Source organism: Gossypium raimondii, chromosome 7, assembly GCF_025698545.1.
Source record: "Gossypium raimondii isolate GPD5lz chromosome 7, ASM2569854v1, whole genome shotgun sequence".
Classification (NCBI taxonomy): domain Eukaryota; kingdom Viridiplantae; phylum Streptophyta; class Magnoliopsida; order Malvales; family Malvaceae; genus Gossypium; species Gossypium raimondii.
This window is the reverse complement of record NC_068571.1, coordinates 24,120,619-24,148,096: the sequence shown is the minus strand read 5'-3', so window position 1 is coordinate 24,148,096 and position 27,478 is coordinate 24,120,619. Positions and strand designations below refer to the sequence as shown.

Genomic DNA, 27,478 nt, shown 5'->3' with positions numbered 1-27,478 from the left:
CATCCGGATCTAGGAATGTGTCTCGTAACTAGCTCATCTCGATCCGACCTCCGTTAATATTCTCCGGAATAGTGCCCAAAAGCTCATAGCATACCGCTCCCCAATCGCCAGATTGAACAAACCCTGTGACTGGGTACCCGTCCACCGGCAATCCCAATTGCAGATTCACATCTTCTAAAGTGATAGTGCACTCTCCACATGGAAGATGGAATGTGTGCGTCTCGAGTCTCCACCTCTCAATCAACACACTGATAAGTTTCGGGTCCAACTTGCATCCTCGGCTTACCGTCGCCACCCGCTTCTCGCAAGTAATTCTCTACCAACGGTGATGGATGACCATGCATATTACGGATATAGCATTGCAATATCCAATCTACAGACTTTTATAACAAATAATAAATTAATAATTATTTAAAATTGCATAAATAAAAAAATCTTAAATAATATTTAAAAATTAAATTTAACACTTACCATTTTCATTTGTTCGACAGATATGTGCTTGTCATTAAGATGAATCACTTCTCCGGTCATTGCTAAATTCGTACAAATTTTTACGATTTAAAAAATCAAAAAAATAAAATTTAAATTTTTTTAAAAATAATTAAAAATTAAAGCTCTTTTAAATAGGGATTTGAGAGAAATTTGAGAGGAAATTGAGAGAAAATTGAGAGGAAATTAGAGAAAGGATTTATTTGTGAAAAAAATAAAAGGGTGGGGGGTTTTATAGTTTTTATTTTACCTTTAGGGGGTCACCAGTGGTAAAAAAAGTAGCCGTTGCTACTGTTCAGGCGCGGCCAAAACGCGTCCCCAAGGGAGCGCTTACGTGGCAGGAAAACGCGTCCTTGAGGGCGCGCTTTGTTGCCATATAGGCAAAACGCTTCCTTGAGGAAGCGTTTTCCTGCCACGTCCCCTGACATCGCGCTGACGTGGACGCGCTTTCGGGGAATTGGGCCAATCTGGTAATTAATTTATTACCGGGCCCATTTCGGTAAATTTTTTAAAATTTGGGCTTTTTTTAGTGTTTTGCCCTTTATTAAGTATAGTATAATGACTAAATTGAAAGGAAACTAGAATTAAAGAATTAGGTGAATTATTAATCAAAGCCCTTAATTGTAATTAAACCATTGTCAACATTAAGTTAGTGGCAAACCTTGATCTTACCCATTAAATTCCACTAGCCATTTCCTACACAAATCTCCACCATTAGATTAAGGAATTTGGTTTAATAATAATATGAAAAAAAAAATAAAGATGAAAGAAGTGGCCTTGGTTTTATCTTCTTCAAACGGCAACAACAAAAGAAAAACAGAAGAAAATTCTCTAGTTCTTTTCCATTGCCATGGGTTCAATTGCAAAAGTTCAGTGTTTTTTCCTTTGTATTTTTGTTAGATTTCTAGCTTAGAATGATAGTTATGTAAAAGTCATTTAATTTAAGGATTAAATTAAAAAAACAATACTTAGAGAATCTAGAAAGAGGGAGCTTTGATCATGTATGTTTAGTTGTTATTAAGCTTGAATTATGTTGGAAATAAGCTTAGAATGTAATGGGTTGAGTAGGAAACAAGCTAGAACAAAGTTTGGTTAAGATATGATTAAGTGGCCATTGCTGAGTTTTAGGAATCTTAATGAGAAATTTATGAGAACTTTGGATAATAGTTATGCTTTTTGGATAGTTTGAGGTCCCTAGATTATAAATTTAAAGCCAAATTTATATTTGAATTGAAGATTTTTGAGTTACCCAAAAATCAGACGTAAGGGAACTAAGAATTTAAGTTGAAACTATGCATAACATATCTGAATTTCAATTATTTCTATGGTTGAATGCGAATCTAACATTGTTTTCATATTTGAATTATCGAACGTAGTTAAAGACAAAATTTGGTCAACCATTTTAATTTGTTATTTGATTTTTTTTCTCTCACTATATTCTCGTTGTTGTTGGACTTATTTGTTTGAACACATGGACAATAGAGATATAAGTGGCTATGAAATTAATTCTTGAACTACACTCAATATCACTCCACTTGATAGAACAAGTCATTGATGCTTCGAGAGGAACAAATAATAGGTCTACTTCAATATATTTTTTGAGCGCATTAATAGAGAAGTTTTCTATTTCTTCACTTACTTTTGGAACATAGAGGATAATGTTCAATTAAAGTGTGGGAGAATTGAGTCAATTTAGTTTGCATGAATTTTTAATTTTTAAAATTTTTGCATATTTTATTTCTTTGATTTTGCGTGATGCATGCAATTTGCTTGAAATCTTAACTTGATGAGATGTCGAATTATTTTTATATGCCTTTGAGATTTGTAAATTTGTTGTAATGAATATTTTTGAAACTTAAATGTTGACTTTATATAGAATTTGCAACATTGATTTATGTTGTTAGGATGTTTGTTAGAATAATAGATGCTTCATATGGTCTTAATTCATTGTTATTTTCTATTGATATGCTTTTTATAATCGATTTTAGAATTTTTGAGAGAATTATATGGATTGAAACATGCTTACAAAGAATGATCTAGGTGAATTTTTGATATGTTTCGAGCTTGAGTATTGGACTGAATATTGATGGATGTGCTCAATTGGATAATCTTGATAATAAGCATGAGAATTGATTACTTTGTTATCTACTTCATGAGCTTAAAAAAGAACTAGTGGCCCGACTGAGTAACCAAAGATAGGTGTTTGATTGTCATTTACCTTCATGTCAAAAGGTTTGGTGTTTCCTAGTATATTTCGTTGATGTAGATATGAGTAAAGTCGAAGACTGTTTAGGTTCGATTAACTAGGTAATTTAGGTTAGGTGCTTAGGTTGTCATCTGCACTCGCGTTCAAAGAAATTCGATACTTTATGCTCAATTAAAATTGTGGATTTTGAAAACCTAATGACTTTTGAAAGCATGATGAAATTTGAAAATATTTTCATGATTTTTCTAATATCTCTTATACGTAGCATATTATTAGGGAAGACAACCACACACGAGCACGAAGTTCTATTTTTTCTAATTCTTCCTAATTGTATAAATTATTGTTATTGCTATATTTTATTTAACATATAGAATTTTGAATGTGCTCATGAAAGCATGTTTGCTTGTTCCATTATTATATAACGATATTTTTAATTGTCAATTTAAGTTAAGTATTTTCTTAGGTCACATATGCATTTGTTGTAACAGCTAATTTTTCAATGGTACAAAAAACAGCGGTTTCGAAACTCTGTATTTTGATGATCGAGTTAGTAAATATTATTTAATAATATTTACGAGTTTATTATAGTGTTTTATTGAATTTTGATATGATAATTTTGATAATTGGACAGTTAGTCAAGGTACAAGTGTGTATTGAAAGTTAGTGGTTTTGGAAAATAAGGTATTGGGGCCTCTTTTCCATAAACCAAGCTCATAAATGTTATTATTGAATATTTATGAAGTTATTATATAAGTGGATTGAAGTTTAGTCTAGAAATTTTGGCGTTTGGTTAGTTAATTAAGGGAAAAAAATTAAATCATAAAAGATGCAAAAATTAATCGCTATTAGTATATATATACTAAATAATTATAAAATTATAGTTAGAGGGTGTATGAGGTAAAGGTGCTCATGGGCCAGGCGGCCCGGCCCGGCCCGACGGCCCGCCCGAAATATGGGAGGGTTTGGGTAAAAATATAGGCCCGAAATATGGGCTTGGGCAAATAAACGAGGCCCGTTTAGAAAACAGGCCAGGACTCGGGCACCATTTTTTTGGCCCGGGCCCGGCCCGGCCCGATATAATAAATATATTTATTTTTAAATTTTTAATTTTAAAATATTTTAAAATACTTTTTAATTTTTAAAATAAATTTTTGGTATTTATTAAAAATGGGCGGTAGGGCCCGAAGCTTATGATTTTTTCTGTAGGGCACAGGCAAAATTTCAGCCCATATTTCGAGCCAGTCCGAAATTTTTATGGGCCGGCCGAACTCGACCTACTGCCTGTCCGGCCCGACTACCACCAAAATATGGAAGGGTTTGGGTAAAATATAGGCCCAAAATATGGGCTTGGGCAAAAAATGAGGCTGTTTAGAAAGCAGCCGCCCTCGGGCACCACTTTTTGGCCTTTCAACCCGACCAGGCCCGATATAATAAATATATTTATTTTTAAATTTTTAAATTTTAAAATATTTTTAAAATACTTTTAAATTTTTTAATTTTAAAATACTTTTAAATTTTTAAAATAAATTTTGGTATTTATTAAAAAATGCCCTACCGGGCTTATGATTTTTTCCTGCTAGGCTGCAAAATTTCAGGCCCATATTTCGGGTCGGGCTGGGCCCGGGCCAAAATTTTTTATGGGCCCGGCCCGACCCGGCCCATGAGCACCTCTTAAGTATGAGGCAATTAGCCCATATTAATTATAGTGGATGGTTTAATGCACGATTTATTATCATACTATATGTTAATTTAATATTAAAATTAGATTAAAATAACTTAAAACATAAAAAAAGTAAAAGATGACCATTTTCACTTCATCTCTTTCACTCTCACCACCGAATGGAAGCCATGAATTCGTCTAAGCTCTCATCTTTGTATGGTGAGTGAGTTTTAATAAGTTTTTAGTAAATTTTATGTTTTTGAAATCGTTGCAATTAGGTCCAGTTAACTTGTATTTCTATTTTAAAATTTTTTAAAGATTTTAAAAGTTTCCATTGATGTTATTTGAAGTTTTTGAATGTTTATTGTATATTTTGAAGCTTAGAAATTAATTATGATTACTTTATTAAATAAATTTTGTTAGTTTTGAGTTAGGGACTAAATTGTGAATATATTGAAATTGGTATGAATTTTTTTGTAAATTGTGATAATAAGAGGTTGTATATGAACATAATTGAATCGAGTTTAAAATTTGGAGTTCAAATTTGAAAGATATGATAAGTTCGATTTTAGGGACTAAATTGAATAAAATGTAAAATTTTAGGGCACATTTGAAAAATGAAATTTAATTATTATACGATTACAATATGTTATTTTGAGATGTTTGAAATTGATAAATTAAATTACATTATATTATAGATTGGGATTTGAACCAATCGGTAGATAAGCACGAAAAAAGAAAAATTACGGATAGGCCCTCAAAGTCGTGTTTGTGGCTGTTTTGGTTAGGTAAGTTCATATGAGACTTAATTTATTAATTCATAATATGTTTATATTATATTGTTTTAGTTATAGTTTGAATTGTTATGTAATTATTGTCTTTTGGCATCAAATGGATGAATCATAAAATATAAATTAAATGGAAAATATTGATAAATACATGATATCGAATGAATGTGACATTGTTATATGATTGGAGAGTATGTTTAGGATGATGTTATAAGGTTAAAATAGTCATAAAATATAAATTAAATGGAAAATATTGATAAATACATGATATCGAATGAATGTGACATTGTTATATGATTGGAGAGTATGTTTAGGATGATGTTATAAGGTTAAAATAGTAAACGGATTTTTATTTGAAAAGTGAAAAGTGTGCATATGGTTGCTGGGATCGTAATGCCCGAGTGAACATATTAAAAGATAGGATATGATTGGCATGCCAATAGGGTTATTGTGTGTTGTACGGGATATATGTGTTGATACGGATATATTAGTGATTATAACGAAATCTAGCATTTGTTGTGGATTACTGAGTTATACTGGTGTGGTGGAGGGATGTATTGATACCGATTATATAATGCCTACGGGCTTTTCACTTCAGTGCTCTGGTGTGTTGCAGTTTGAGCTCTTTCAAGCATTCTGGTGTGGTGTAATTAGCCGTGTATCTGAATCTATTTATTATAGTTCATCGAGCTACTGGAATAATAAAAAAGAGAAATGCTAGTGAAATGATACGAATCACACACTCAATTAGTTATATGATGAAGAAATGATACTAACAGTAAAATATTGAATAATATATTACATGTTATAAGGATATGTTACTCTGTTATACGTTGAACTCATCTTAATATTGTAAAATGTTATGTTAGGCTAAATTGTACTAAGTTATGAGATTGATATGTTTATAAATGAGCAAAGTTGAATGGCATGATTGTACTTGCATATGAATTGGACAATATGATCTTATTTTAGAAATAAACTAACCTTGTGGTGAATTTGTGAAGTTTTATATGTATGCATAAGGATGCCAAAGGAGTGTCATATTTTGTACAATTGTGTTTCAAATTACTTTAACTAGTTGAAATGGCAAGGCATGTTTAGTTAATTTCATATGGACTTACTAAGTATTTGATATGTTTACCTTGGTTCCCTTTTTCTGTAGATCACTAACTTTTGGAACGTGTTAGGCAAATAATAAAAAAGCTCACACTATCTCGGTATTGATTCGGTAGTCTTTTTATCATTTAAAGCTCGATTTTGTGGCATGTATATAGGTGTACTTATATATGTTTACCTTGGTTATATAGTTTAGTTTGCACTTGGGTAATATTTGAATTATGGTATATGTTGATACGGAATGGTTTGAAAGTATGAAAGTATAGACTACATTTGAATAAGTGATTTTGGTATGTTTTGGTGCCTATTGAGGCATATTGGTTAGCTGATTGGAAAATACCAAAATTTTGAAATGTTGAATTAGTTTTTTTAAAAGGGAGATATATAATATTTTGGCATGTATAAAGAGTTATAAATTCACATAGGTTGAATGTTAAACAAGAACTTCTCTTGAATGTAAATGGTCTTGATCCATATGAAATTAATCATTTACTTTTAATATGTTTAAGGATATGTTCACATATGTGTGTGTGTGTGCGCGCGCATGCGCGTGTATGTATGTGTTTTGTTAGGTGGAAGTGGATGTTGGATTCATGATGGAATGGCATGTATATATATGTTGAATGGGGCATAGTATGCACTTAGCCCTTGATAGGTGCATACATTTATTTGAATTTTGAAAAGTGTATGTTTTGTAATTGATGAAAATTGTATGTGAGTATATATGTCCATGATGAAATGCTTTGGAGAACTTGTTTGGTGTTCATTGGTTAATAAGGATGAATATATATATATATATATATATATATATATTAAACTTATGCTTAACACTTTGGTATAACATGTATAGACGGGTGTGTATGTCAAAGTATCATTGAAGGAATGTGTTTGAATGGCTGAATTATGTTTGTTTGGGATGTATTAAATAAGTTCATGTAGTTGTTGTGTGTGTGTTTGTATGCATTCTTAATATGGTAGTTGATTTGGGTATGAAATGAACTTTTAAACTTATAAGTTTGACCATCTAAGTAAAAGTATCGATACTAGAGACCAAAGTATTGATAATTGACCAAAATGAACAGTGTTTTGAATATGGCATAATGTCAAAATGGTATCGATACATTTGATAAAAATACCAGTACTTGTTCCTTTTGTATCAATACCTAGTTTTAAATTTTGAAAATTTCAGATTGGTCCTTAATCATGCTTAAATCTATTAAACTATGTTTGTATGCTCGAATTAGCCTATGTTTGGTTCATAACTTCTATTATGCATGTATTTAGAACAACTTGATGATTTAAATTGAATTAAATGTTATGATTTGCATGTGAATGTTTCGATAACTGTAGTAGCATCCTGAAACTCGAGTCTGGTGATCGGACCGGGTAAGGGGTGTTACATTTGCATTTTCATCCGCATTAGTTTCATGCTTGAGGATAAGTATGGTTCAAGTGTGGAGGAATTTGATAAGTGCGTAATTTTCTAATTGTTTGTGATATTTCTATCATTGAATTATGCTATTTATATTCTTAATTATATTAATTGTATTATATTTATTATTGATTTAGGGAATAATTGAAGAAAAAGGAGCTTAAAGTTTATTTTTGGTAGTTTTTGTGGTTTGAATTTTTAACATAGTGTAGTTTTAGTATTTTGACCATAACTTGATCTACAAACCTCCGCTTTTTGGGTCCATAATATGATGATTTGAATAGAATTGAAATATCTAGCTAAAGTTATTTCATGATTCTAGCAAAAAAATGTCAAGAAAGCTCCTAAAAACGGCCTGAAAGTCTGACGCGAAGAAGAATTCTACTTTATGTAATCAAAGGCACTTTTGTATTTTCTTCATCATATTATTTTTTCCCTATAAATATATATTATTAAGTTGAAATAGGGGGGATAACCATTCTTAGTTTTATCTTGGTTTTATGTTTTTTATGAGTTTTAAACCTTCTTTTCTAGTCGAAGGTTAATTAAAGCTTGTTTCTTTAAAGTTTGTGAGATCTAATTACTCTTAATATTTTATTTGTTATATTAATATTTGCATGTATTTTGGATTAATTACAGTTGTTCAAGTTTGTTAAATCTTGAGTTGTTATTTGATAACTTAGAATAATTTCTTTGTTAATTAGATAATTAGTTGACCGATTGATTTCTATTATTTGTGACGACTTCACGATTATTGATGTAGTGTTAGCATGCGATCTAACTTAAAAAACTCTAGTTGTGAATTTGTTAGTTAAAATTGAGTCACTTTCATTCTCAAGGTTATTAATAAACTAAATTCCTAAGCCCAAAAACAATAACAAACATTAAAAACTAATGACAATTTAAAGAATGGGTTGATAAGAAATTGTGAAATCTATTTTTATTAAAGTAATTGAAGTAAAAGTTTTTACATTCTCTTTCTTTCTCTTTCTCTTCTTTTCTTCTTTTTTACTCTCTTGTTTCTTTCATGAATAACCTTAGTCCTCATTGTCATTCAATCGATGTACAACCTTCGATCAATCTTATCTAACTGGTTTGATCAAGATCAATAGTTGTCCCATCAAGTTTGTTGAGCTTGCAGTTCTTTGTTTCACGATTGTCGAGTCAATCTTTTTCCTCGATCGTCACCATTTCTTCGGTGTTGACATTTCTTAGAATTGAAGAGATGCAAGCCCAAGAAGTTTGATGGAAAAGGTGTTAGGGAAATGTTCCAAAATGACTAATAAACTTTCCTTATTTCTTTGACTTGAAAACTCTGTGCTAGAGTTCAAGAAATTTTCCTTTTTTTTGTGTGTGAAATTTCCAACCACATGTATCTGTACTTAGGGCCTGAGCAATTGTAATCCTTTTCTTAAGATCCCTAATGAGGTCTTTCTCACCATTAGATATACATGGTGTTTGTTTGTATATGTTTGTTAGGGTTCTGAAATTCATTTTAGTGTTTTATGAATTGTTTTTGGTTTAGTGTTTTATGAAAATTTTGTTTTGGTTTTGATAGTTTTATTAATAAATGATTAATAAATAATGTCATGAAAATTAATTTTTCATTTGAAATTTGATCTTGTTTGCAAATCTTAATGGAAAATTTAAATGTTTAAACATAAATTTTGGATTTTTCTTCCTTATTTAAGGACGAACATGAAGAACAAAGAAAAGACAATGGAGAGAAATTAAAGGAAATTAAGGGGAAAATAAAGAAAATGAGGAGAGGAGAAAAAAATGAAGGAGAAAGAAAAAAATTGGATTTTCATTTTTTAATTATGTTTTTTAAAATATTATTAGTTATGTTAAATTAAATATATTTTATATGATATTTAAAGGTTTATTATTATTATTATATTTATTTTTGTACCTTTAAAATAAAAATAGTACAATTATATTTTAGGTCCCCTTGACTTGACCTTTTTCTTACAAACACTGTCACGTGGCATCTTACTATTAGTCTATGTGTCCTGACAAGTCATAAATTAACACCATTAGTCAGAGTAGACGTGTTCACGGGTCGGGCCTAAGCATGATATTAACATACTTTATGTTTGCCCAAGTCTGGCCCGACCCAAAATATGAGTTTAAAATTTTGTCCAAACTCGCCCATATTTACAAAAAACTAACCCAAGCCCATTTAGGCCAGTCTATATATATATATTTACATTTTAAAAAATATTTATATTATATTATTTTAATATTTAATAATTTTATACATTTTTTTGTTTATTGAAATGTTTTATATATTCATCTTAATATTATTTTAATGTTTACATTAGAATAGTATTATATATTTAGTATAGGTTTATTTTTTAATGTGTTCTAAATTACATAATATATAAAAATAATATAAGATAAAATATTATAAACTTAAAAATGGGCCAGGCTCGGATCTTGAATGTTCAAGATAGAGTCTGACTCATATTTTAAACGAGCTTAATTTTTTTGTTCAAGTTCATTTTTTAAGTCTAATATTTTTACCAAAAGCTTCCTAACTTTTGGGCCGGCCTTCGCAGGTCTAAGTCAAAGGTACTATATTGATAAACAATAGAAAATTATAGGTATCAAAATAGACATTTTAAAAGTAAAATACCACATTAAAAGATTTGATAAATTTTAGGTACCAAATCTGACATTAAGCGTACCGGCAATTATCCTTATTCTAGGCTGTAGCCAAGACCCAATACATCTGACCGCGCTGAATCACACTACAAACAAAGGATAACTCTTCTTACTAATAAACCCTAGCAAATTTGTTGTGATTAGTATATAAATCATCTTTCTAATTCGCTTAGCGGCTCTTTCGGAGAGAGAACGAAGCACGTTTAAGGTAAAGACGATGGTGTCGGGATCAGGGATATGCGCAAAGAAAGTGGTGGTGGATGCCCGCCACCACATGCTGGGACGGTTGGCTTCGATCGTGGCCAAGGAGCTGCTCAACGGCCAAAAGGTTGTCGTTGTCAGATGCGAGGAAATCTGCATGTCGGGCGGACTCGTTCGACAGAAGATGAAGTACATGCGGTTCCTTCGCAAACGCATGAACACCAAGCCTTCTCATGGTCCCATCCATTTCCGTGCCCCCGCCAAGATCTTCTGGCGCACCGTTCGTGGGTCAGTCTTTAATATTCTCAGTCTAATCTACATTGTATTTTTTTTTCCTTTTTTTTTTATTTTGGGTCTGATTTTGTAAAATGAGGAGCTCAAGTGAAATGGGTTTGTCGAAATTTATGTTTTGTTTATATCTTCGGAGCAATGAAGCTAAACCCAAATAGTAAATTGCTTGCATTTTGAGCATTAGTTAGAAGAATGTTTGAGTTTGATGAGATTTAAGGTTCATGAATTTTGTAGAATGATACCCCATAAGACTAAGCGTGGAGCGGCTGCCCTCGCTCGTTTGAAGGCTTATGAGGGTATTCCTGCCCCATTTGATAAGATTAAGAGGATGGTCATCCCTGATGCACTTAAGTAAGTTTATGTTTTACACTCTCTTTGATTTTTATTGCTATTGCTATTGCAATTCCCGTGATTCTGTTCTAATCTTTTCTTATAACTTTTGATTAGGGTCTTGAGGCTTCAGAAAGGGCACAAGTATTGCTTGTTGGGCCGCTTGTCATCAGAGGTTGGATGGAACCATTACGACACCATCAGGGTGAGTTTATCTTATCATTCACTGCTTTGCCCTTGACTGTCCTTTAATCAATCTATGCCCTGTTGGGGGGGGGGGGGGTTAAACTATGGCTTAATTTGTTGATTTAACTTTATATTTGCTTGCTTAGTTGTTGAGGAAAAACATCCATCAACTTGGGCATGGATGTTCTTTTTTCTCAGTGCTTTTAGGAACTACGAGTATGTGAAACAACTGCAGAGAGGAATTAGTACCTTCTTAGGATAGGATGTTATCGATTAAAAGCTGTATGAATTTTCTTAGGCACCAAGGAAAAAGATCCGAAATTCTACCCCATGCACATATTGTTATAACCCCATGCACATATTGTTATACATTTTGTCATTTTAGTGGGTCTAATGGGCTTTGGTTTTATCATCCTTCTGATATGTAAGTCTTGCGAGTACTGGTATCAATGCACAAACAGCACAAGGCTATCTGGTGCATAATGAATTGTCAATATATATCTAATGGGAAATGCCCCCAGTATTATACTAAGGGTTATTTCTTGAAATTATAAAATTGTGTTTAGAATATGTTTCTACTGTCTAATAATAAGATTTGACTTCAGGAGCTGGAGAAGAAGAGGAAGGAGAGGGCTCAGGTTTCATATGAGAGGAAGAAGCAGCTGAACAAGCTTAGGGTAAAGGCTGAGAAGACGGCTGAGGAGAAACTTGGTTCACAACTAGACTTGCTTGACCCCGTTAAGTACTAAATTTGTAGTGGATAGCTAGTTTTTTCTTACAATTTTGTTCAAGTTCTTTCTGTATGGGATTTGGTTTCACTGTTTTATTCTGTACGGGATTTTTGAATTTTGACAGTTATCCTTTCAATGTATTTCACATATGTTCTATCTCCAATGAGTGCATTAAATTCCTATTATTTAGATTGCTACAAAAAATGTTCTATCTACATGAAAGAGGAGATTAGACAGCGGCCCGAAGTTGAAGTTTGTGATCGTTTCATTAGAAAGACTCAATCTTCTGGGTTCGATTTCCACAAATCCTTGTACTTGGACTAGGTTTGGTTGGACGGTAGCTTATCAACATAGTTGATGTAAATACCCCAGATTTTGTCTGTTCTGAGGAAAAAAATGCACCTCCTTTGAAGACAAGCTCCGCCCTCCACTTCTCTTCCCAAATCCCTCCACAAATCCCTCGTCTGATGATATGTTTGCTTTGCTTTACAAAAAGAAAAAAATGAGACAGTTGGTCTCTTAATTTTCATTTTCGGCACCTAAAATAAAAAAAAATACAAAGTAGGTATTATCGTTAATTAATATTTTTATTTTAGGCATCCAACTTTAATAAGTCTCATTTCGGTCACTCCCGTTAATTCAATATTGTTGTACACTCATTTTAGTCACCTTAATTTTAATAAGTCTTCATTTTGGTCACTCATTCACATTTTAAAATTTATTTATTTCTTAAAAAAAATTCCTGAGATTTTATAGGAAATTTGAGCTATTTAGTTGTGGGGACTGAACTCATGTTTTCCTTGTAACTTAATTCATTGTAAAATCTTTTTTTAATGATGAAACCCGGTTTTTCCTTTTTACTAGAAAGAAAATTTAAAAATTAATTCTAAAAATACCTAAAATTAAAAAGATAAAATGTTTTCATTTTACGCAGATAATTCAATATAAAATATCATGTTTTTCTTTTACCAGAGAAAACTAAAATTAATTCTAAAAGAAATAATTAAAAAGATAAATTAGTTTTTGGATAATTATTCGCTCCAATGGAGTAAAAACTCCACAAACAAGTATAAGATGATACCAAGTGTCTTTTTAATTATTATTTTATTATGGGAAAATATTTGGCACACAACCAATCGAGTTTTTAGACTCCATAATAATAAGGTCGGGGATTAACAAGTATTCTATAAAGGTATAGTAAAATATTAAAAAATAAATATTTTAAAAAAGACATGATCTTTTACTCCACTAGCAATATATAGGATAATAATTCATAGTTATTTCCATTAAAAATAAAAAAATTCCTACAAAAACTCAGAAAATCCCAAGTTTTCCTTTTATTGGAAAATAATTCAAATTAATTATAAAAGAAGAAAAAATAAGTTAAATTTTAAAAGGTAAAATGAATGACCAAAATGAAAATTTATTAAAATTGGGCGACTAAAATAAGTATACAATAACATTGAATTAACAATGAGCAACTAAAATGAAAATTTATTAAAGTTGGGTGATTAAAATGAAAGTTTCTGTTAATAGCAGTGCCCAATTACAAATTTTAAATTTTTTGTGCCCAAAATGAAAATTTATGAAAGTTGAGTGACCAACAATGTGAATTAAAAAGGAAACCGTCGACAGCAGGGTTCGAACCTGCGCGGGCAGTGCCCAACAGATTTCAAGTCTGTCTCCTTAACCACTCGGACATATCGACCTTGATTAATGGATTCATTAAAATTAAGTTAATCATAACTCCCAACCCTAAAGAGAGGAGTGTAATAACTGCCAAAATAAAATTTGTGTTGTCACCAGTTGGACAGAGCAGAAAGGGTAGGTTGATTTACATACATCTTTGGGAGTTGGCCTTCAAGACGAAATAAAAATGGAAACTGGAGAAGATGAAACCTTTACTAATAATAGTATAGTATGACCAGATGCAATATGTCAACAACATCTTCTAATATTTGAATTAAATAAAATGCAAAAAAATCAATTATATCCGGTATTAAATTCGCATGCAATTAAGCTTTTCTCTTACTTAAGTTGACCTTTAAAACAAATTGATAGCCAACGCGTGGTAGCTTTTGGTTTAATCTAATATTTTTTTGTAAAAAAATAAAAAATTATATAAAAAAGAAAAAGTTATAAAATATAAGAAAAACTATAAAAATAAAATATTAAAATTGATATAAACTTATTAAAATCATAAAAAATTATAAAAATTATAAAATTAATAAAACTTATTTAAGAAACGTAATAGAAAAAAAATTTTAAAAAATTAAAATTGATATAAACTTGTAAAAATTATAAAAAATCATAAAAACTTGAATTGGACTGGTTAGTTTGAAATCGACAAGGATATTGGTCAAGGAAAGCCATTAGATTGGTTGACTTAGGAACTGGGCGGTTGAACCAATTTTTCAGTTTTTAATAGTTTTATCAAACCAAAATTTTATTATCCAACTATTAACATATGTCAAAATGAAATATTCTAATCAAGATTTTCAGAATCGGACAGGTGGTCGAATAAGTCAGACCATCGATTTGTCTATTCGACTGATCAGTCCAGTTCAATTAAATAAAACATTAAAAATAAAAAAATTGGTTCAATCGTCCGATTCTCAAGTCAACTAATCTAATGGCTTTATCCTAACCGATACCCTTGTCGATTTTGGTCTAATCATTCCAACCGGCTGATCTAGTCTAGTTCAAAATTTTATGATTTTTTTTTTATAAATTTTTTAAGTTTATATAAATTTTAATACTTTTTTTTTATGGTTTTTATAGAATTTTAATAAGCTTTTATAATGTTTTAAATATGTTTTATTAATTTTAAGATTTTTATAATTTATTAAAATTTATTATATTTTTATATTTTTATATCAATTTTCATATTTTTATGATTTTTATATTTTTTATGAAAAATATTAAATTAAATTAGAAGTTGTCCCGTGGCACTATTTTTTTATGATTTTATTTTATTTTGTGTTTTTAAGAATTTTGTAAGATGTAAGCGAAAGAAAGAATTACAAGGAGATGAATGTGGTTTCTAACCAAAAGGGAAAGTAAAAGGCATTTTCCTCTATATGGCTTAAGTTAAAAGTAAATTAGAACTTCAAACATTTCATCATAGCTGCTTCAAATCTAATCTTTTTATCAATCACACAGTATACTCAAAATTAAAAAAAGAAAAGAAAAGAGTTTCTAAATGCATGGCATTGGTGCATTTTGTTTTAGGTTCCTCCAAACCAATATTTGAGTTTTTGGGTTATGAAAGTAAAAAAGCAGGTTGGTTTTCTTTAAGAAGAAGATACATTTGTGGGAGTGGGAAATTAATTTGCAAGCAAAGGTGATAATTGCACTCACGCGGGTCCGCTAACCATCCTTTGCATTACCTTTCCACCTATTTCAATTTAATTCCACATTCACTACCCAATATGTATGGGGCATCTTCTGTAACTCTCTTCAAACCATGCAATGCAATGCCCAAAACGAAATTATACGAAAAGCCAACAAGATATAACATGATTCATGGTTTCCACTTCCAGTTGAAATTTTAACGACTTTGGTCCACAAGGAAAAGAGAGAGAGAGAGAGAGAGGAAGCAGCTGCCATTTTTTTCCCTTGCTCTTTCTGCTGCTTTGCTTTCAACTACTGCTACAGTCAGTGGCGTTGGAGTGCCTACATATTATATACCATACCAAGAAATCATCACCAAACCAGAACCATAATAATGAATGCCAGTGTTGCCACCTCCTTTATCATTATCACCTGTCTCCTTAATCCCCTCCACTACTTGCATGCCTTAACTTTCTTTCTGAGACAAAATTCAATCATTACCCTTTAATCCCATTCCATTAACCTTACATTAAGGGTTTAAGGGACTCTAAGAAATTTCCTTCATTTTAGGACGCTAGTGGATTCTATGGCCCTGAAGCTCTTCTGGGTCAGCTTCACGTTGTTCTTCGGCTTTTTGGTTGTTGCTTTCTGTGATCAAGATGGTATGCATAATTTGTTTCGATTTTTGGATTCTTTCTCTAATTACAATGGCCTGTTTTTGCTACATTTGCTTTAGTTCTTAATTTTCAATATCATTTTCTTGTTGCTTGTAAAGCTCTGATCTTCATATCACTATGGAACACATGATCTAACAAAATGTCAGAAACAGAATGCTGAAGCTTTGAATTTGTTGGATTTACATTTGATTTTCTGCGAGACAGGTTTCTTGAGCTTATCTTGTGGTGGAGCAAAGAGTTATGTAGATTCATCTAAGATAAAATGGGTGTCAGATGATACATTCATAACCACAGGCAACACAACTACCGTTGAGTATGCTGAAGGTACCTCCTCTTCGTCCAGCATTGCACTTCGATTTTTCCCGGAATCTCGAGGCCGCAATTGCTATAAGTTCCCGGTAGAGAATATGTCCTCCATTGTTCTTGTGAGGGCTCAATTTGTGTATAAGAACTACGATGGACTTGAGAAACCTCCAGCTTTCTCGGTGTCTCTTGGCAGAGCTGTAGTTAGCACAGTGAACCTAACCCACAAAGATCCATGGATCGACGAGTTCTTATGGCCAGTGAGTAAGGATACACTCTCATTTTGCTTGCAAGCTATTCCAGATGGTGGAGCTCCTGTTATTTCATCACTCGAAGTTCGACCACTTCCTCGAGGCGCTTACCAAAGTGGCATGGAAGATATTCCCAACAAGTCACTTCGAAAAAGTTATCGAATCAATAGTGGTTACACCAACGGATCCTTGAGGTAAAAGCATTTCATTATTCGTTATCCATATAAGGCTTCTGTTTTGTATATCAGGATATCTGTGATTTAACCTGAATTAAACAGGTACCCTGTAGACCCATTTGACCGCATTTGGGATGCTGATCAAAGTTATACACCCTTCCATTCCTCGCCTGGATTCAACATTCCTCTTAGCTTCAATTTGTCAAGTCTAAAAGAGAGCCCTCCTTTGGATGTGTTGCAGACTGCTCGAGTTCTCGCACGGCAGGATGTGTTACATTATAACTTACCCCTAGATAAGTTGGGGGACTACTACATTGTACTCTACTTTGCCAGCATCCTTCCCGTGTCTGCTTCTTTCGATATATTAATCAACGGGGACGTTGAGCTATCAGAATTCACTATAAGAACCTCAGAAGCCAGTACTCTATATTTTAAGCAGAAGGGAATCATAAATCTGGATATTGCACTTAGGAGCATCATATTCTACCCTCAAATTAATGCACTTGAGGTTTACGAAATTGTCGATATCCCACCTGAGACTTCCTCAACTACAGGTAACATTTTCTTTTGTAAATCTGATGGGTTTTTTCCGCTGTCTAGTGCTGATTCCATTCTTCCTGAACTTACAGTTTCAGCACTTCAAGTTATTGAGCAGGCTACCGGTTTTGATCTCGGGTGGCAAGATGACCCATGCGTCCCAACCCCATGGGATCATATTGAATGTAAAGGAAGTACAGTAACATCATTGTATGTACCTATTAAACTGGTACTGTGTAATTTTCTTTGTCTTACCATAGAGAACTACTCATACCGGGTTATCGTCTTAGGGACCTTTCGGACATCAACTTGAGGTCAATTAGTCCAACGTTTGGTGACTTGTTGGATCTTAAAATACTGTAATGCCTTTTGCTGTGCAACATGTTTCTTTTACTATTAATATCGCTGGTATCCTCAAAATAAACACTTGCTAAATGTTGTGATTTGGTTTTCAGGAATTTGCATAACACATCGCTTTCAGGAGCAACACAAAATCTGGGCAGCCTGCAGCACCTTGAGAAACTGTAATGTCCGTCAAAAAGTATTCACTTGTTACCATATCTTCTAGCAGGACTAATAATATAATCTTGACTAAATTCTCAGGAATCTGAGTTTCAATCAGCTTACATCCTTTGGTTCTGATATGAACGGCTTGGTTAACCTTCGAGTTCTGTAAGCTGTTTTCCTATGTTGTTGTTTCTTTATATGATAAATGATAATTGAACTAATGCTGCATTATTGTTATTGTTATTATTTTTCTACATGTAAGGGACTTGCATAATAACAGTTTACAAGGAATTGTTCCAGACAGCTTGGGAGAGTTAAAGAATCTACATCTACTGTAAGTGATTTTGATAAATATGCAGTTTGTTTGTCGTAGCGCAGCCTTCTGTTTCACCTGATGAAAAACTGTGTTCTCTGTTCTCCAGGAATCTGGAGAACAACAAACTTCAAGGTACCCTTCCCCTATCTTTGAATCGAGAAAGTTTGGAAGTTAGGTATGGCACTCAAATAATATTCTCCTTTTATTCTCTAGGCTCTAGCTATTTATTCATGTATCGTTCGTGATAGATAAACTTCCATACAGAACATCAGGAAACTTGTGTCTTTCCTTCTCGACAATGGCATGCAATGATGTCTCGTCAAATCCTTCAATCGAGACACCACAAGTTACTATTGTTACCAATAGGAAGCACAGGGCGCATAGGCATTTAGCAATTATACTTGGTGCAGCTGGGGGAACCTTATTTGCTTTACTCCTTACTTCTCTTTTAGTATTACTGTACATAAATAAGAGGAAAACTGAAGCGACATATACCACAAGTATGTACTAGTTATTCACATTGTTGTTACCGTGAAATCAGCAACATGATTCTTATACGCGCATTGTTCTTATATTCAGGTGCATCAATTGATATGCGAAACTGGAATGCAGAAAGAATCTTCTCCTACAAAGAAATAAAAGCAGCTACAAATAACTTTAAGGAAGTTATAGGCCGCGGTAGCTTTGGATCCGTCTACCTCGGAAAGCTATCAGATGGCAAACCGGTAGCTGTAAAAGTGCGATTTGATAAAACTCAATTGGGAGCTGATTCTTTTATTAACGAGGTTTATCATCTAAAATTCTCTATGATTTTCTTCTTTAACCATAAAGTAGTAGGAGCTCATTAATTTTCTTAGTATTCTATTCGTGATCTTAATGGAGGACTCTATGCAGTCTATTATATCTAATGTTTTGGAGCTTGATTCTTTAGTTTATGTATGATGTTTGGCTTCTTGCTACATCTAATTTTCAGTCACATCGGTCCTGCAAAAGTTGCCTCATTGTTCATAGGGTTGCATGCAGGTTCATCTCTTATCACAAATTCACCATCAAAATCTTGTGAGCTTGGAAGGATTTTGTCATGAATTGAAGCATCAGATACTTGTCTATGAGTATCTACCAGGTGGATCACTGGCAGATCACCTGTATGGTATGTTTTCCTGAATAAAAGATTTAACATTTTCATTTTGTAATTTTAGCTACATGTCCTTTAAACCGTTATAGCTTGTTCTTGATGTTTGTTTCAGGTCCGAATAGTCAAAAAGTTTCTTTAAGCTGGATTCGGAGACTGAAAATAGCTGTTGATGCTGCAAAAGGTATGTCTAATTGTCTAGTATTAAAGGAATCCCTTAAGGGAATGTGTAGAGTTTATGCCATATTTGTTTGCGGAAATGGTATAGTTTCACTTTCACATTTATAAGTGGAAACAGCAGGAGGTCCAATGTTTTGGCATAATAAATGCTATTACCATTTTATTGCCTCTGATCATTGAGCCTTGATTGTTTGGAAGGGCTGGACTATTTGCATAATGGGAGCGATCCAAGAATCATACACCGTGATGTCAAGTGCAGTAACATCCTTTTGGATTGTGAGATGAACGCGAAGGTCTGCGATTTCGGCCTCTCTAAGCAAGTAACTCTGGCAGATGCAACTCATGTGACCACTGTTGTCAAGGGCACTGCTGGCTATCTAGATCCCGAGTATGTCTTCCTTAAATTGTGCCTTTACTGCACCGCACACCATCATTGATGTCGTTTATTAACTGCAGGTATTATTCCACCCAACAGCTGACTGAGAAAAGTGATGTCTATAGTTTTGGGGTTGTTCTTTTAGAGCTCATATGCGGAAGAGAACCGCTGACTCATTCCGGAACTCCAGATTCCTTCAATTTAGTGCTATGGGTAACCATAATTTCCTTTTCCTTTTAATTTCTTATTCTTGTGTATGAAAAGGAGCATGAAGGTGTGATGTTGTTGCATTTGTCAACTAACTGGAGAGTCATGGATTTAAGAAGGCTAATTAGTTTAAGCATGTTAATACAAAATCCTGAAACATAGCTCTAAGCAACTGGTTCATATTTGACTTAAACGCAGGCAAAGCCGTACTTGCAGGCAGGTGCATTGGAGATAGTGGATGACAACTTAAAGGGAACCTTCGATGTCGAAAGCATGAGAAAAGCAGCCTTAGTCACCGTACGGTGTGTGGAAAGAGATGCATCACGGAGACCCACTATTGCACAAGTGTTGGGTGAGCTGAAAGAAGCCTACAGTCTTCAGCTTGCATATCTTGCATCTTTGGGACACTCAGGTTAACCAACATCAACCCTATTCCAACTTTGAAAACTTTTCCTGCCCACTATTTAAAACGAGATGAGGTATATATAGTTGTTTCAAAAACAGACATCGTATAAGACTGCTTATATGTATCTATTCTGTCAATGGCAAGCAATAATAGTGTAGTGTAGTGTAGTGTAGTGTGTTTGGGTAAACTTGCCAAATCATCCAACATGTTCGGACACAATGTTTCATACATGTTTCTGTCCCTGCAACATGTGCAAATCAATTGAAAGCAGTGAGTGGGGCTTGATATTCAACTAAATACTGGATTTTGGAGCAACCATCCAATAATAAAAAATTACTGCTATATTATTTCTCCTGTGGAAAAAGGATGTTTTTCTTGCAAAAAGAAGAAAAAAAATTATTAGAGTAATAGACTTGATTATTGATTCAACAAAAGAAATTTTGACTATTCAATAGTTAATTAGAGCACGGCCGTACACGCATAGCCGACAAAGAAGATGTTGAATGATGATTGTTGGTTTCAGAGGCCAGCTTTTGAAATTTTCAATTATGTTTTTAAATTTAAAAAATAATTATTCCCTTATGAAAATTCTCATTAAAACTCCATTTTTTTTGTTATAAAAAGTTTTAATTAGATCTATCAATTTTTATTTTTTGAAATTCTCATTAAAACTTTAAATTTTTTTGATTAAATCCTCATTACTTAATACTAAGATTCGTCAGTATTGATTTCTACTCTATTATATTATTGGAATTAGTTTATTTTATTGTTGAATATAAGCATATGATAATATTTAAAATTTAATTTTTATATATTTAAAAGTTATATACTAACATTTATATTTGAATATGTATCTTAAAAAAGTTAAAATTTTACTGTTAATTTTAGTCACCGTTACCCCTCCGTACCTCCTCAGGGAGGCTTACCATAGGAATATTACCCTCCATATCTCCCTGAATTTAATCTTTACTTGATTTGTCTAAATTTTAAAATTTTAGTTTTAGACTACTTATTTTTACTACTTAGTAAACATATATTATTACATGTATAACATTATATCAATTTTTCAAATTTAAAAAATATAAGAAATAAAAATGATGAAATTAATGTCTCAAGAAAATATCAAAAAAAATGTATAATACAAAATTAATAGCATAATTACAATAAAATATTGGTTTGATATTGAATACACGTAACTTGTACCGAAAACTGAAAATTGTTGATATTGTCTCAACAGACCCTCCAAAAAACACAGCAGTAATCTTTGTCCGAAACATCAGACAAGAAGTGAAAGGCGGCGATGGTTTCCACTTTCAACTTTTTCTTCAAGACAGTCAACCACTTTCCCATTCCAGGAAAACCCAGGGCCGAGAAAATTCCAGCTGGAAATTTTCATTGAGTTTGAACTTCACTATTATCTTTCATGATGTTTGATCAATTCCGTGTTGTTATTGTATTTCTTTTACTACTTGAGTTCCATTTCTCTGCCTTTTTTGAGCTCTTCATGTTGTAATGGTTTCCCCTACACTTACTTGGTGGACCTTAATTGGTCTTATAAGAGCCTTTGTCGGCCTTGCTCTAGCTTTTGTCCTTCTATGTGGATCAACCTTGGGGTTTTTCGCTTGGAAACTTTATCATGTTTTTGGACTTTACTTGCCTTGTCCTTGTTCTGGGTTTCTTGGGTACCAAAATAGCAACCTCTGCTGGCATAACCTTCTCATTCAATTCCCAGTATCAAACATTCATTCTGCTCTTAAACTGCCTTTCAATAGGTTCCCTTTTAACTTACTTTGGTTCAACGATCAAGACTGGGATTTGGATGCCAAGTCCATTGAATTGCTGGGTGAAGCATGTCCTACTTCACCTTCAGGTTTAAGATTGCAAACTATAGTGAATAAAAAAAAGAGTAGTTCTGATGCCAAGGGGAAGAAAAGTATATATCTGAAGCATAAATCTAAAGTTCAACGAGGTAGGATAGCTGCTTTTGGCTATCGAAAGTCTGCTAATTTCTCAGTTGCAGATGCTTCATCTGTTGATGGAGGTGAAACAATGATTGAAAATTGGGGTCTAGTTAGTGGAATAGAAGATTGTTTTCCTGGTAAGTAAAACGTATCTAATGTGATATCTAATGAAGTTTTCATTGAATATTGAACTATTAAATGATGATCTTCTCTTATTAGCATTACATTTGGATTGACCTATGTGAAACCTGCCATTTTAGATGATAAAAACACTCAATCTGGCAATGATTTGAGTGAGGCAACCTGGCATGGTTTTGAACTGAGCAGTGTAGAGGGAAAAGGTAACACTAATGAAAAATTTGAGGTTACCGGAGATGAGGCAAATCGGTTCAAAATATTGGAACAAGCTATAAAAGAAGAAAAAGCTGCATGTGCTGCTTTACATTTGGAGTTGGAGAAAGAAAGGGCTGCTTCTGCTTCTGCTGCTGATGAAGCTATGGCAATGATTTTGCGTCTACAAGAGGATAAGGCATCGATAGAAATGGAAGCAACGCAGTATCAAAGGATGATAGAAGAAAAAATTGCTTATGATGAAGAAGAGATGAACCTTCTAAAAGAGATCCTTGTCGGGAGGGAGAAGGAGAATCACCTTTTGGAGAAAGAAGTTGAAGCTTACAGGCAGATGGATACACGTAGAGATGAGCCAGAGGAGTGTGATTTTTTTCGACACGATGCAAATAAAGGGGGACAAATTCCTTCAGTTTCACTTGGATTAGGTGAAGATCCGTTGCTGATGGGAAACAGTGGATCCACCAGGAAGAATGAAGTGGGAAAAGGTTCTAGTTGGCCTTCGGAATTTGACACTCCATCATCTGAGAAATTAAGTCATACTGTGGTTGTTAATTTAACTGGGAAAGGAAAGGGACAAGATGATGATGATACCATAGTATGTCAAGCAATAACAAGAAAAACTTCCCCAAGTTTTGGTGGCACTTCTTTAAGTGTAGATGAGCTTGAGAGAAATTCGGACTTTGGTGAGCCACTAGGCAGAAATCTACACAATTCCACATTTGATATGGAACCAACTGTTTATGATGTCCATGTTATTGATGATAACAAAGAAAGTCCTAAGGAGGAGAATAGTAAAAAAAGTAAACTGCCAATTGGTTCTGCATCAGACCACAAAACCTTTCTATATGACTTAGAGAGGAGTTCTGCAGTCAGTAACGAAAGGCTGGAGATTGATGCTGAAATTGAACACCTTACAGAGAGGCTACAAATAGTTGGAGGAGAAAAAGAGAAGCTGACTTCCTTTGCAGATCAGAGGGAAAGGATAGATATCCTATTGAAACTCATCAAGGAGCAGGTGAAGCAGCTTCGAGAATTTCAGCGGCTAAAGGAGCCTGTTCAACTGACTTCTTTACCTCCTTTATCTCCATCCTCTAAGGTAGTGTTACATTTCAATTTGACAGTTTATCATTTTATAAACCAAGGGCAACTTTTGTTTGCATGCTTGTTAGCTATCTGCTGTTATGCTTGCATCAAATTTCCATTTTTGAGCTCCTGGCAGGGAGAAATCAAGAATCCGGTTTTTCTTCTATACAATCAACAAAAACATGATAGTTTGTGTCGATACAGAATCTTTGTAAAATCATTATGCCATATCTGCATGAAAAGTGGACAACTCAAGTGGGTGAATGTCAACTGAGTAAACGTAGTATATGTGTAAGACAAAACTGACCATAGTTTTCGGATGTAACCCTACTTATTAAGCATAAAAATATTGAGAAATGACTGTTGCAATTTTCCGTAACATCAGTTGCATGATACTGCCATATTTATTATTATTTCCTTAGTAGCATATCCGTGAAGGCATTTCAAGAGTGTTTTTTATGCTTTCATGGGGTTGGAGTGAAAAAAATACTCTTTGAAATTCAATATTGTGTGATCCCAAAGAGTCATTTCTTCCTTCAAGTATAATTCTGTTGGTCAATTGCATGATGATGATGATCGGAAAATATATCTTGAAGAATGTTGTTTTCCATTTTTCCACTACTATTTTCTCACAGAACTTATTGACAACTTAGATATCTATACATCATTCCTTGCTTAGGACTTCAGTTTGTTTAGGTAGTATGGATGTGTTTTGAGGTCTAATGCCAATATCATTAAGTGTAGGGTCCTTCTCTGTAGGGAACTTCTTATGCGAATATTTTAACATTCCATTTTACGGGTTGTTTTCGAGATAATATCTGGTTTTTGTTGTCAAAACACCTCCAAAGTCAACTAAATTGTGTGCTGTTAGGATGATGTTAAGGCTGTTTTTTTCATTTAAAAATCATCCATAAGAAAGCTGTTGCTTTGGTGAATTAAAAGGGATCAACCATATGAAGTTAATACAATGGGAGTAATATAATAACAAGTTTGGTGATAATTTTTATATCTTGTTATTTATATGTGAACTTCCAACTAAGGGGAAAGAGCTTTAAATGATTTTGTTATCTTGAATGTTGGTGGACTTTTATATAGGTCGTTAGAACCGGGTTTAATTAGCATTCAATCTTCTGCAGAAAATGAGAACAACTGTAAGCCTTGCATGAATCTTGTTGTCAGAATTGTGTCATGTTTTTTCAGCCATTTTTTTCATGGTTGCTAACAACCATCCGTGTACTTTCAGCTCAGCTCCACTAAAAGACGCAGCTGAAATGCATCGGTTGAAATCGATGATAGTGCCTAAGCCAGGTACAGTTGTTATCACAACTCGGAAAAATCATCCCAATTGCTCCAAGGTTCGCCACCAGTCCCTTTCGAGTTAGTTCGTAAGTTGTCGGTAAAATCCGTAAAACATAGAAGTTAGCGTGTGGAAGGTAGTTGATTTAGTTGGTGTTTGATGCCTTGCCTGCTGAAAAAAATGCATGTAAACCTTTAAATATTATGTTACTTTCAATTGAATTAGAGTAGCTTCAAAGTTGTCTCTGGTTGACCCCTCAAATGTTGGTCCCACCTATAAATAAATAATCAAAGGCCAACTTTGATCACTGGTTTGTCATCTTTCTTGGCTTCGAGTACAACGGGTTAGGCCAAGGAGCTGCCTATGGATGTAATTATTGTTTGAAAAGGAAAATGTACAAACAGAAAAGGACAAGAAAAGTTGACATTATGTGGTCACCATCTTCTTGATGCAATCTTTATGATTAGAAGAATGTAGTTGGGAGCTAGGACTAAATTCCATGGTTGACTTTGTTTATTTGCCTGAGCCCCGATGGATCACGTCGACTTAAGCTTCTACCCTGTAATTTCAGGATTAGAAGTGAAGTATTCCACCATAGGTGAAGATGTAGTTCATTGATTCTAACACTATAGCAGTCATAATGATTAAAATTTGTGACTTCGAATCCTAAACTGTAATGATAAATGTTAAAATTATAGTTTATTTATTTATTACTCGAAAGTAAGGGAATTGGATGCATGTGTGCCCAAGTTTAGGAAATTATTATGGTTGAATGGCTCTTCTTGATTCATATCTTTTCATCATTCATGTGCCTGAAAACCAACACATGAATCAATGTCCTTTGCTTGCCCCGCACCCAACCGCGCACCAGGACGTCTTAGCCTTAAAGTTCTTAGCTTTTTGCTTTCGGCCTTTACCAACCTACCCTTAGCAATGGGACCTTAGCTGGAAATATTATGCTCACCAAAAAGTAAATGCAATATTTTGTAGCTAAGTACGGTAGATTTATTTTATGACCTATTCTTTTTTATAATTCGAGATCATTATTATTAAATTGATAAAAAATTATTTAGAATTATTTGTAAACTTTTATAAAAATTAATATAAGAATACATTTTGAAAAAAAAAACAAGTTTTGAGATTTCATCCGAATTTAGGCACTACTTTTGGTGCATTTGTATTATATGATTCTAATAGAATATCATTCTTTAATGGAAAAGTTGATATGTTTTGAAAATTAATGATTGAAATCTTGAGAAAATTAAGTTTACTTTGGTGGGATGGGATGATATCATAATTTACGGAATTACTTTTTATTAATTAAGAGATAATATTCAAATATTTTAATATTTTTATTAATTTTAATAAATATTTTTTTCATATTTTTTCCATAAATTATTGTTAGTGTGCTTAAAAATGTGTTGTTTTATGTTTTTTTTAGTACAATAATGATCGAACTTAGGTTATTCTTGGGATAGATAAACACCCGACCAATAGACCACAACTTGGGAAATCATATTTTACATTTAAAAAAGAGTAACTTACTTAGTTGGTCATCCAACTTTTTAGGTGCTTTCATTTTGGCCACTTAAATAAGAATACTGTAATACCCGATTTTTTGCCCCGGGTACAAATTATAAACGGGCCCAAATGAAACTGCCCAATTACAACAAAATGGGGGCCAAACCAAAATAAAACACAGGCCCAATGTGCGGTGGCCCATAATCGCCAGAAACCTTAGGGTTTCTAATCTTCAACAGCGCCGCAACTCCAATCTTGGCCGAATCTCCATGGATTCACCTGCATAGCAAGAAAAAACGAAAATGGAAAGGGAATAAAAAATATTTGTAAATCAAATCAAGAACAGATTTCTTTCTTTCTTTAGATTTATTTCATACGGCTATAAGAGGCCATTGAACACACTGTAAACGGGATCGGATTTTCGAAAAGAGAAATAAAAAACTATTACTTTCACAATATAGAGAGCAAAAAACCCGAATCAAAGGTTGTTACTTGCATTTTTATTTTATTTTATTTTTGTTATATGCATTTATTTTTTATCGTTTATATATATAGAAATAATATAAGAGGAAAGAAATCACCTTTCTTTAACTTTGAAGTGGCGCCGAAGCGTTGAGGGAGCCACGCCGAGGATCGGTGGCCAGAAACCGAAAGGTTTTCGTGATTTCCCCGCATATTCCGTTGGATTTTGGAAATTTTGAGCCCCGATTTGAGTTTGGAAAGGTTAAAAGGGCCGAAAAGGAGATTTTCATATTTTCGGCCACCGT

The 27,478-nt window shown here is 33.2% G+C and overlaps 3 protein-coding genes and 1 non-coding gene across 7 annotated transcripts; 3 read left to right on the top strand and 1 right to left on the bottom strand.

Annotated features, from left to right (window-relative positions):
• The first annotated feature begins 10,461 nt into the window (after positions 1-10,461).
• On the top strand, positions 10,462-12,260 carry LOC105799062 (60S ribosomal protein L13a-4). The gene is made up of 4 exons (XM_012629415.2): positions 10,462-10,847; positions 11,085-11,201; positions 11,298-11,385; positions 11,972-12,260. Exons 1-4 carry the CDS (start codon positions 10,576-10,578, stop codon positions 12,113-12,115), a joined length of 621 nt encoding a protein of 206 aa, XP_012484869.1. The 5' UTR covers positions 10,462-10,575; the 3' UTR covers positions 12,116-12,260.
• A 1,463-nt stretch (positions 12,261-13,723) lies between these two features.
• On the bottom strand, positions 13,724-13,805 carry TRNAS-UGA (transfer RNA serine (anticodon UGA)). Its single transcript has one exon. It is a non-coding gene; the product is annotated as a tRNA-Ser (tRNA).
• A 1,765-nt stretch (positions 13,806-15,570) lies between these two features.
• On the top strand, positions 15,571-22,079 carry LOC105799068 (probable LRR receptor-like serine/threonine-protein kinase At5g48740). The gene is made up of 17 exons (XM_012629432.2): positions 15,571-16,092; positions 16,312-16,855; positions 16,940-17,391; positions 17,467-17,584; positions 17,665-17,733; positions 17,830-17,898; positions 17,978-18,046; positions 18,144-18,215; positions 18,304-18,372; positions 18,462-18,697; positions 18,777-18,982; positions 19,221-19,347; positions 19,445-19,513; positions 19,708-19,897; positions 19,966-20,098; positions 20,291-20,504; positions 21,736-22,079. Exons 1-17 carry the CDS (start codon positions 16,017-16,019, stop codon positions 21,930-21,932), a joined length of 2,910 nt encoding a protein of 969 aa, XP_012484886.2. The 5' UTR covers positions 15,571-16,016; the 3' UTR covers positions 21,933-22,079.
• Positions 22,011-25,903, top strand: LOC105799084 (myosin-binding protein 2). 4 transcript variants are annotated; one of them, XM_052633416.1, is made up of 4 exons: positions 22,011-22,596; positions 22,720-23,906; positions 24,989-25,044; positions 25,142-25,903. In XM_052633416.1, exons 1-3 carry the CDS (start codon positions 22,011-22,013, stop codon positions 25,010-25,012), a joined length of 1,797 nt encoding a protein of 598 aa, XP_052489376.1. In that variant the 3' UTR covers positions 25,013-25,044; positions 25,142-25,903. The 4 variants fall into 4 exon arrangements, with proteins under 4 accessions (XP_052489376.1, XP_012484904.1, XP_012484914.1 ...); XM_012629450.2 differs by having other exon boundaries at positions 25,137-25,903; XM_012629460.2 differs by lacking the exon at positions 24,989-25,044.
• Positions 25,904-27,478: the final 1,575 nt, after the last annotated feature.